Source organism: Melanostigma gelatinosum (assembly GCF_949748355.1).
Source record: "Melanostigma gelatinosum genome assembly, chromosome: 1".
Classification (NCBI taxonomy): domain Eukaryota; kingdom Metazoa; phylum Chordata; class Actinopteri; order Perciformes; family Zoarcidae; genus Melanostigma; species Melanostigma gelatinosum.
Genome location: NC_136634.1, coordinates 17,986,401 through 17,997,756, shown reverse-complemented (window position 1 = coordinate 17,997,756; position 11,356 = coordinate 17,986,401). Strand labels below are relative to the sequence as shown.

The 11,356-nt window shown below is 42.1% G+C and overlaps 1 protein-coding gene across 1 annotated transcript; it reads right to left on the bottom strand.

Moving 5' to 3' along the window:
• Positions 1-1,936: 1,936 nt before the first annotated feature.
• Positions 1,937-9,676, bottom strand: uri1 (URI1 prefoldin like chaperone). Its single transcript, XM_079267589.1, has 11 exons — positions 9,312-9,676; positions 8,477-8,511; positions 6,119-6,197; positions 5,776-5,911; positions 4,533-4,624; positions 4,379-4,442; positions 4,012-4,234; positions 3,672-3,909; positions 3,422-3,573; positions 3,070-3,310; positions 1,937-2,694 (listed from the first exon to the last, which is right to left on the bottom strand). Exons 1-11 carry the CDS (start codon positions 9,381-9,383, stop codon positions 2,506-2,508), a joined length of 1,521 nt encoding a protein of 506 aa, XP_079123715.1. The 5' UTR covers positions 9,384-9,676; the 3' UTR covers positions 1,937-2,505.
• Between the last annotated feature and the right edge of the window lie 1,680 nt (positions 9,677-11,356).

The window sequence follows — 11,356 nt, the reverse complement described above, 5'->3', positions numbered from 1 at the left end:
AACCTCCACACCAAACAGGAAAGAGGAAACATCACAGGGATATTTTGAATTAGTTAGAGTTGAACTCTGAATCACTTTGAGGGGAATCTGTCGATGGAAACAGCAGTGTGAGAATCAAAGTGTCAGGAAGCTGCAAAGCTGTCACATCACCTGAACATTTGTTCCTCCCCTGTGATTGCACCACTTCATCTTATAGAGTGTAAATGATGCAGGTATACGAGACACTTTGTGGCTGCATCTTTAGTATCGTACATTCAAATAGCAGTGGAGCTGATATGTTGTTTAATCCATTCCTCTGCATGTGGAGCTAAGTGTAACTCTTCCTCTCCTCCACTCAGGCCCAAAGCACCTGTCTGGACAACAATACTCTTGAATCCTTCATCACACAACTCTTAAAATCCCTCGTAATCCCTGAAATGTAGATCTTGTGTGTTTCCAGCCCATTACATAGTGAGTACCGGTAGATTTCTTTCTAATGTCGTACTGCTATGTTCCAACATATACCTTCACAGCTTAACCTACATAAGTCCATTGATCCGTGTCTCACCAACACAACTCTAGTATGTTAAGCATTTCCTAATCTGTCTCATGCTACCTGGATTTTCATATTGGAGAAATAATCCTGATGAGGGGGGGGGGGGCAGAGTCACCTCAGCACCTGTTTAAAAGCTTCTTATCAGAGACCTGCACTCCCACCATTGAACTAAAAGGGGAGTGATGGCCTTTCAACTCACAAGCCGCAGCTTTAATTAAAGCGGCTTGTGGGGGAGATGAAGGACAGTGGTGAGTATGAGTTGCCCCGCTGAGAATCTAAATCACATCAAACAACACAGCTCAGTCCGGAGTGATTTTCTAGTTCACCGTTTCAGAAAAACATACGAATCTCCTAAACTCAAAACAATGAATACTTATTTTAACTACATCAATATATAAAAAAAGAAACCCCCAAGTCAACTTTGAGGGGATTAAGACAATCTTGTAATGATAAATTAGTGTCATACATCTGTTTAGATTTAGATACAATCATCATCATAATCATATACCAATACCAGTGACCACAAAGTCATTCACAACGATAAACAAGTGTATTTACACAAGTACTGTACAATGTTTTTACTCCACTGCATTTATCTGACAGCTTTAGTTACTTTACAGATTATTTTTTACATGAGAGAGAGAGAGAGAGAGAGAGAGAGAGAGAGAGAGAGAGAGAGAGAGAGAGAGAGAGAGAGAGAGAGAGAGGCTTTCACTTCTTAAGTACATTTCACTGTTAATACTTCTGTACTTTTACCGAAGTAGGAGTTTGGATCCAGGACGTTTACTTGATGGAATATTCATATTTTGTTCTCTGAACTATATGTATAATAACAATAATAATGCATTCGTTTTACATCCTGTATTTCACTGAGTGAAACCATGAACTGCCGACTCTAAATCAGACTTTCTTCTGGTCCTCAGAAGTAACATTTTGTTGTTGGCCCCGTGTTAACCTTGACTTGTTGGTTTAGATAGGTCTCTCTCTCACACACAAACACACACTCACTCTAAGGCTGCACTTTGATTAGACTTTTGCAAACTGGAACAGGCATTTTGTGTTCGGTTTGCTATACAGCTTTAAATTAAATGTTATTGCTCGCTTACAAAGTGCGGTTGCAATACGGCGAGGGGATGGTGCTTTACTTATCTCTCCAACTTTTAATTCACAACAGGAAATTCACAAGAAGTAACAGTAATTCATCAGAGATCATATTAGCTCAGTCAGTGTATCCAATAGCTGTTTAAAAGACCAAAACAAATTACACTCGGTATCAGGGGCACAAATGTCTTACTATTACACATCATTACTATGCAGCGTTAGAAATAGATCGTCTTTCCAAATTCATACTCGCACACAGAACGAGATATTTTCTTTCATAGAAGAAAGGGGGAACAGGACTTGTAGGCAAACAAATATTCTTTTTATTTTAGTTTACATCAATATTCTTTTTTTGTCTTTACATAAAGCTCGTCACAAAGGAATACATACATTCATTAGGCAGGTCTAGAGAAGGTAAAATGAGAGAAAGCGGGCACCTGATTCTGTTTAATGATCAATCCTTGGAAAAAAAGGAATAAAACAAGGTAACTGGTCCCAAGAGTCTTACCTAAACTGGCAATAACTTTGATCAACAGGTTAAAGCATACGACAGACAGCAATCGCTTTAAACAAGCCCCACAGAGAGATGGACACATTTTTATACAGTAGGAGTGGATAAGCAAAAGAGACTGCATTTAAAAGTGTTTGGAGCTTGTTAAAAAGCAGTGTTACGCACAAGGTTACCGCTGGCTACAAGGCTAACGTACATTCACTGAACAGTCAATGAATGTAACCTTGTATGGATAGAAGTGAGAGACGCGTGAAAGAAAGGAGAGGAGAGTCTGGTCTGTGCATTTCATCGCTTCTACGAAAGAAACAAAAGCTTTAAAAACTTAATGTGAAATAGAGATATTTTTGCTTGTTAACAGTCACATCTGCTGCAACCTGGCAGCTTTAAATTTCGACACCCTTTTCGGGGCTTGCTGGGGCGGGGCGACGTCAGGCGCCACCTCCTCCTGTTTCCTCTCCAGTATGGTCGGCAGAGCTGGTGGAGCGATGGTCGGGTGGGGGACAGCTGAAGGCATCGGGTCCTTTTCTACTACCGTGCCTGAAAAGGCCTGGAGGAGAGAAGGCATGGTCGGAAACCAGCGGGAATGAGGAATTACATGACTGATGGTTGAAGGTTCAGGGTCACTAAAGGGTTTATAATGTTTTCATGATGGGGCTTTCTTGTTCATATTGCCTCTTGTGACAAACATTTAATGATGCAGCTCCCATTTTGACTTAAAGAGGCTTCTGTGGGAGTTTTGTTATGTTCTCATTAAGGGATCCGACGCTCAAAGGTGCAATCTTCACGCACCGTTTCATAATATAGGCATATTGCCTTCACAGTGTAACTGAGATTAAAGACTCTACAAAGAAACTTAACTGAGAGTTCAGACAAAAATAGACAGCGAGAGCCAAAAACTGACAGACAGCCATGTGTCGCTTACCTCAAATCGGCTGGCGGGGTGCAGTGGGACCGCCGTGGGACTCTCCTCCTCCGTAATGCCGTCACTGGTGTCGCTGTGCGTGGTCTCATCGTGGCTGAAGCTGCGTCCGATCATCCGGCGCTCCTCGAAGTCTGCCGCGCTGCTCTCGCTCGTGTCGCTGCACACGCTGTTCTCTCGGCTGCGAGACTTTAGGATGGACTTTCTGGGGACGGGTTCCCCGTTCTTCACATTGACAAACAACCTGACGAAGGCAGCAGACCGGTTTCACCAATCAGAGGAGAGGAACCTCATTGAACAGAACGTTGCATTGTTTTTCCTATTTAGATATGTTTAAAGTTAGTGTTGTTTTCACCTGTAAATGTCCGCTGGTGTTGTGATTTTGTGAAGTTCGTGATGGGAGAGACCGTTATTGTGTCCGTTTTTCTTTTTCCTCTTCGAGAGTTCCTTCTGCTCTTTCCTTTCGCTGAACTTAAACATGGTGTTTTTTCCTGTGTTTATCCTCACCTGAAGCAAAAGACGGAGACAAAAGGTAAAACGAACGTCACCAAAACAGAATTAATATCTTGAACATTTTATTGTTGTAAGTTAGTTGTCCCTCTGACCTTCTTGGGTTCGATTGTGTGAGAGAAAAAGATGGTAGGCAAGCAGCTGCCTTCCTCTTCCTCGTCGTCTTCTCCAGCTTTCCTGTCTGAGCTCGGTGGCTCTTTGCTGTGAGGCGCGGAGGTCCGGCTAGGCTTCAGACTGAGCCCATTTACCGGAGGCGCAGCATCTCCCTCCTTCTCCTCTTCTGAAGAGAAGGACGATGTGTCCTCACCATTCATGTCCGCATTATAAGACAATCTGCAGAAAAACATTCCCGTGAGACATTGTCATTTTGCCCGAGGTTAGAAAATGTGCAATTATTAAAGCCACAAGGAAAACAGCCTAAGTGTCTTCATCTACCTGTCCTGCTCGTCTTGTAGCTCCTCCAGTTTCTCGAGTTCATCCAATCTAGCCCACAACTCCTCTTCAGTCGAGGTGCTTTTTCTGCTCCCTCCATCTCGTCCATCTCTGCCCTCTCCTCCATCTCCTCCATCTCCGCCCTCTCCTTCATCCTCCTCTTTTAGATCCAACACGGCATCCAATTTGGGCTTAGAATTTTGTCTGTGAGCTATTCTTTGCTGTCCTGTTAAAGCAGGCAAAACGGAAAACAAAAACGCAACATTTTTTTAGCCTAAATGTCAATCTGAGTTTGTGTAGAAGCTTACTTTGCTTTTTCACAATGCAAGATGTGTAAAGTAAGATGAGGGCAGAAGAACGGCTGAGATACCTTTAGTGACAGCGATGTCACTGTTTCCAGTGTCTTCTCTAATGTCAACATAGTCCCCTTTACTCTGGAGAAGAAGCAAAGTCAGTACATTCGCTCCCATTTATGTCTCATGCAATATTTCCTCTGTGAGACGACGTGTAGCAATGCAACATACGGATGAGATGGTTTCCAAATCCTTCACAAGCCCAACTCTGGCTTCAAAGTTTTTCACCGTCTTTGACAGATCATTGAGTTCACTCTTCACATCTGCAGAAAAACAGGTACATTATGATTAAAATGTGCATTCAGAGCGTCGGAAGCAGACTGACAAAACCGTAAACTGGCTGCAGGCTAATGGATTCAAATTAAACATTTAATGGAACAACGGCAACCGGCTGCTAAAGAGTTAAAATATGAAACAAGTTGGGGGGGTGGGGGAGAAAAAAAATATATAAAAATGATGACACAAACAGTTCATAATATCTTCTGCCCTGAATACTACTCCGGATCATTAAATCTTGACAACAATTAAGCCCTTTTGCTAATAGCAGCGGAGGGCCCTTGTTTCCATGGCGATCGGGAGCCCCTCCAGTCAGTGCATCAACTGGAAGTGAGGAAAGGTCAAACACAGAAGGCCTGACAACCCAGCCGCTGTCTGACACATTTCAGCCAGCTATGTTTGTATTACAGCACTTAGCTCTGTAATAGCGGGGTGGGCAGGGTCAGGAGATTGGGGGGGGGGGGGGGGGACAGACGGCTGCGGATGGGCTGTGGCAGCATGTTTCTGCTTCACCAAACACTCTAATAATATTCACATCAGACATCGTTACTTGGGCCCGTTTGACTCGATGTGAGATTTTCAGACCTAGAAGGAGCAGCGGGGGAAACATGGCCATGCATAACCTGTGGTAGAATAAAATAGGTAGTGCACTCAATCAAACAATAGTGTTGCGTGTACACGACTAGCTTTGACCGCAGGAGAGGAAAAAAACGCATGTATTGCTATGTATGTATTACAATGCAACACATGAGTGCAGCACAGCCAATGAATGCTTCAGATGTGCCCCGCGTACATTAATAAATAATGCATGCACCAAGATATCAGGACAGTTCAGAAGCAGCATTACAGTTCAATAAACATGTCGTTAAAAAGAGACAAAAAATTCGACAAGTATCTCAACATTTTCTCCCCAAATCCTATGATGCGTAACGGCTCAGCAGGGAGTAAGTTTGTCACTGAAGTGTTTTATTCAAACTGAAGTTTGTCTTCTTCAGACAGAGCTTGATGCAGCGACACCCTCTGCTGGATGAAGAGGAGTAGTGCACAAGCGGTTACATGACATGTAAACAATGCCGTCCGCTTGAGGGAGGACAGAAAGCACTCGTTTCAAAAAAAAAAGAAAAGAAAGGAGACTCACATTTCATCCTGTGGTCGACAATTTTCTGAGCCTGCTTGGCCGAGCACTTGGCGAACCAGTTGTCACCGAGCAACGCCGTGACCTCGTTTGTGTGCACCAGCTTCCCGGGCATGAAGGCCAAAGGGCCAAAGGGCACCTGTGTACAGCACGGGGGACGAACAGAAGAGAAAGGGTTCGTAACGCCGGTGGCAGGACGTGGACATGAAGGTAGGAGAGAAGCAGAAATAAAACATCTAAATTATAAACGTGCCCTTCGCAGCAGGCATTCATCTTAAAACGACAACCCACAATGCACCAGTGATAGTGTGTTTTCCTGTGCATTTTTAACAAGGTCAGCACTCACCATAATGTCATAAGACAGCTGATCTGGAAGAGTTTTAAGGCGGTCATTCAGGGCCTCATAGTCACCTGACACCTTCTTCCTGCAAAAGCATGTATTTATAATGATGATAGGCCAACAACTATTCAAATTAATGTTTGTTTGTTTTCCATTTGAAGCAGCAGAGCTCCTATGAAGCCATTCTTATCCAAATAGGTTTGCTTGGTTTGTTTTTCGAGGATGTTGAAACAGAACAATGGGAAGCAAACGACTTGTGGAGTAATGAGGAAGTGCCTGTTTCCCCCATCAGAGCAGAAGGGAGACCTCAACCCAAGAGGCCTCAATGTGTCTCTGGTATGCATTTGTATTCATTTGCCACTGGACAATGTAAAGCTTCAGAGAAAACCATGACAACAGATGGACAAAAAGCAGCTGACGATATCCTATGATGCCTTCTTCCGTGCAGATGAAGACCACAGAAATATGACTGACTCTAAACATTTACATTTAGCTTTTGAGATTGCCTATTTTCTCCAGTGCAACCGATCTGGAAGTTATGTAATGCCCTTTGCATGATAAACAAAGTGTCTTAGCCAGAATGTGCTTCCAAAAGCCCTTATTTACTTTATTTTGACCTCAACCATAAATATAAGTTATATATTCAAGTAAGAACAAAAACGCTTGTTTGACCTAATTAGCACAGAGCTCCAGCAGTAGGAAGAAGAGAACATGTATAGGCTTTTTAAATAAGAATTTTGTCTTAAAGTTGTATATTTTACATAAACATACAACAAAGAGTGAGAACGTCCCACATTTTCCTCATGAAAAATGTACTTTTCTACTTGTTTCAACCCCTGGGCTCTGTTACCACCTGGCTCGAGGCTGGCAACAAAAAGGGAGGCCACACAGAGATCTAGCACAACCGACTGACTGCCGGTGCATTGAACTAGTGCAGAGTTTAGCGACAAGGGGGGGGGGGGGGGGGGATGACCGCTGGACTTTGTCCGTTCATAGCAGGTCCAACAAAACATGACAGGAGAGTCAGAGAGACGTCAAGCCCGGTCTGCACGCGCCCACACGCTCCCGAGAAGAGCTCTAATCAGCCAAATAAGTGACAACACCTGTGTGGGTGTCCCATGGATGGGAAGACTGGCGGTAGGGCGGCTCAGTTGTGATTACAGTGCTACTTGAGACTGTGCTGCTCGACATTGAGATGTTTTGTACTTTTAAGAAGTGTTTTATTCTCCTTAAACTGACGGGCAGCTGCAGTCGTTTCTACAAACCTTTCATTGCGTCTGTAACTGAAAGACTACTGATGGTAACACACTCTTTGCAATCAATAAAAGTGAATTTACTGTGATGAAGTTACACAATAGTAAAGCCCCTACATAGTCGAGGTCCACTCACGCAGGTGTTTCCACTTCCTGTACCTGATTAGCGCTCTTCTCATGGCTGTGTGTGGGTCTATGTGTATACACAGTGCATTGTTGCGCTCTCCTTCACTCTCCTGTGTTGCATCTGTTCGGGTAGGAAAACTGACCACTGTCATCATTCAAATGACGACTTTTTTTTTTAAGACTTTTTTTTTTTACATGTCACAGCAGCAAACGCGCAGGTGAAAATATATGAATTAATGACTGCTGAATTGAGTGGCTTTAGTTTCAGGATCCTGGTATTGTGCATGTTGGCTCACTGTCATGGTTAACCAGGACACTATTGATAATGTTTTAAGTAAGTCCTGTGATTTTCCTATTGGGACGAGTTCAAATGGCTTAATAAACTGCAATATAACTTGTAATTGTCTACAAAAGGTGGAAAACTGTCTCTGGCCCATCGGGCAGTTCATTGGACAATCAGACAGAACAACTGTGTGTGTGTCCTGAAAACACTCCTCCTTGCTATACTGCAAAAGTGTGTTTGGGAATGAGGAACAAACTGGCTAATCACGGTTCACTTGAAACAAACGCCTCTGATTGGTCACGGTAGGTCCAATTTGTTGATTTTGACAGGAGCCGGCACTCCAAAACGCAAAGCATCAATATTGCACTGAATCATGCTTTATTAATTGAGTAACCCAAACTCGTGACTGTTATTCGACGATAAATTATGCAGTTCTAACGTGGAGCTATACCAAGCGTGTCTTTACAAAACACAAACTTCACAGAAGGAAATTGGTGGAGGATGACAGAAGCTCATTTTTTGGGTGAAATATCCATTAATTTAGTTTTCAAATTGGTTGTATTCATAGATTTGGATGACTCGGAGACAATCAAGTGCCAGAGCCATACAAGTTTTGGCTTTTTTAACAATATTTTAAGACAACTAAAAGAATGCTAATTATGTAACTGTTGAAATAGTACATGGGACTTTCTCAATGCTTACCAGTGCAGAATCTGACTTTCACAGTCTTTCACCACCTGTTTTCAGGACAGATAATGTCAATACGAATCACATCTATGCAACTTACAGTCCTGTGTCAAGGTTTTAAAAGCATGAAGGAGTTATGGTAAAAAAAATGGCAACTGTGATTAATTGCCACAAGCAGGTTCCCAATTCCTAAACATTTCTGATCAGTAGTGTCACTGGTAATGCAAACACAACTTATGAACGTACAAGCTGAAGAATCATCAAACACAGGGACGCAGACAAAAACAAACAAACCAGACAAAGGAAGCAGGAGAGGGAAGACACACACACACAGCTGTCAAAACTACATTCTAATAGTCAGCACATCTGCATAAACACCCATTCACTGCGGTGATATATGGGGACTTCCTGGCTGAATAGGCTATCTGTTGACATGTAATATTTACTTAAACTGTAAGAGAAAAGTTAGCTGGTCGACAGTTCATAAAAACTTTTTTTTTTAAGTCTGTATGTCATCCAATCAGACAAGCCTGAAGTGAAACTAGCTCAGAAGTGCAAAGAGGCGACACGCCTCCCTCCTGGCAACGTTTGCGTAACAATAACTTGAACATGTGAGTGGCTGCAAGAGGAGGAAGCTTCTAGAAACACGGACAGTCAAAACAATAAACTCACAACTTACTACTGTGACACACAGGTTCGTGTAATTAGTGCACAAACGTCTATATTTAACGTGAAACGGCACTTTGGTAGATCCACTCGAGGTTCAGAGAGCCGTGTTGGTGCACACCGCGTGGCCAACGTTAGACGTCAGTAAGGCTGCACAATGTTTTGTGTCAACTGGTGAAATTACCTTCTGGTGTTCCTCTCGGAGCCTGACAACTCCGCCGAGATGCTCTACATTCATTTTACCCTTTTCAGCCATGGTGAACCCACGTGCACAACAGGAATATGTTGTGTTTAGTGACCCCAAAACAAAGCTCAGGGGTTGCTGTGAGTCCTAAAGAAGTGTTTATGAATGCAGCCGCAGCGCTTCCGCAGACCCGTTCTGCTCGTATTCATCAATGGGGCAGTGGTAGTTATCCGCACTTTCGGAAGTGATACCATTTCACACTCTCATTTCAAGATGTTTGCATGATTTCCAAAAATATCCACGGTTTCGATATCCAAAGATGGGAAAATATTCCTCGTCACTCTCGCTGCGACATGTACCTCGGTCAGCCCGTCAAGACACAAGTATTACCAACGACACTTCCGGTTACAAAATTCAGAATAAAAGAACCCTTTTCAGTATAATAAATAAAATAAAAAATACAAACATAGGGATGTACATGAAACTCCCGGATAAACGGAGATAGACTTGCAATTGAATTGGTGAAATAACACAAAATACCACACTGTAACATTACTCTACAAAACTTCTAAATTCAACATTTTAGTAAAGTAAAGGCATGGGGACCCCAAGACCTAAGTGGGCGGCTGAGTAAAATTATGCAAATTCTGTCGGAAAAATGTACCACAAAAGTCCAAATTAAAAATACTAATCATACAGAATGGTCAGTGTTGCATTGTATTGTACATATTGTTGCGTTCCATCCTTGTTATGTATGATTCATTTACATTGTAAGCAGTGTTTAAATTGTGTAGTTTGTCAAGGTGGATTTCATCTAAATTAATTATTATACTCTTGGGTAGTTTAATCTATAACAATACATTTGTGGCAAATTGTTAATATGCAGCGCTGCAAACCAGTTATCAAATAAACACAGTTGTGTATAAAGTACAACATTTCTATATGTAATATAGTTTAGTACAAGTATAAAGTAGCAAAAAAACATTCAAAGAAGAGACGCAGTAAAAAACAAGCGTCTCAACATTTCCTCTCCTTCAGTCCCGTTTTATACTTTTATTTTGAAGACAAAACGTAAACATTTCCGGTTCTTGGCTGTATGAAGCTATCTTGATGCAGCTGCTCCTGTCTCTCCCGGTGTACTCTGGGTAAATGTGAATGGTATACAAATGTAAACAGTCAACATACTGTAGCGAGCTGAAACACTGCTGCACCAACACACAGTATCAGTACCACGGTGACAGCAAGCACGACCACTGTCAGAGAGTTATCTATTAGAAAAGTAGCAGTGGGTTTCCTCGTCATTTGGCAAGGTGACTCTATCTGTAGCTGCACAGACATCGTAGTTACAGATCATATTTATACACAGTACACATATCCATAAAATAGCCCACATAGCTATCTGTACATATTAATTCGCTCAGACAGGTCAGTTGTGGTAAACAAGTTTGGTTTAATTAATATAATCCAGCCGTGGTTCCAACCCCGTTGTTATTGGACGCTCATTGGCTGTTTTTGTTGCCTTCATTTGCTGTCGGAAATATCAGATATTCCATTTACAATAGCTAAAGCAAATAATGCAGTGTTAATATGAGCCCCTTTAAACAAGTCTGATGATCCATAATTTACCTATTGGGTTTAGGAGCAAGATATTCATTAATGAATGCATTTTAAAAAGCCCTTGCTCAACAAATCAAGAACAATTTAAGGGGTACGTGATTTCCCCCACAAATTTCACATTAATCCAAGAAATTGGATGTTTGATGTTATTAATGGTTAATTTACCCCATGAAAACAAACACCTTCTATACAGCCAGGTAGGTAGTAGGTTAGGTTTATCCGCGTATATCATCAGTATAATATGATGAGCATGTTCAGTGACTCACTGTCACATGATCGAATACAGTTTAAACGTTTGTTGGTTGATTGACAGCACCTGCGCTTTATTTTCGTGCCAAAACGCAGGGAGTCCGGGATTACTCTAATGTCCCTGAACGCAGCATTTTTGTTTTTCCCATCAGGCATTGCGTGCACAGTCACGCAAGATC

What these genes read in the sequence shown, in the direction of transcription:
- uri1 (XM_079267589.1), bottom strand. Translation starts at nt 9,383, where the DNA reads ATGGCTGAAAAGGGTAAAATGAATGTAGAGCATCTCGGCGGAGTTGTC. An exon ending in ATTTGGAAACCATCTCATCC is followed by an intron (nt 4,443 to 4,532) that starts GTATGTTGCATT and finishes CTTCTTCTCCAG; the next exon opens with AGTAAAGGGGACTATGTTGA. An exon ending in ACACCAGCGGACATTTACAG is followed by an intron (nt 3,311 to 3,421) that starts GTGAAAACAACA and finishes TGCCTTCGTCAG; the next exon opens with GTTGTTTGTCAATGTGAAGA.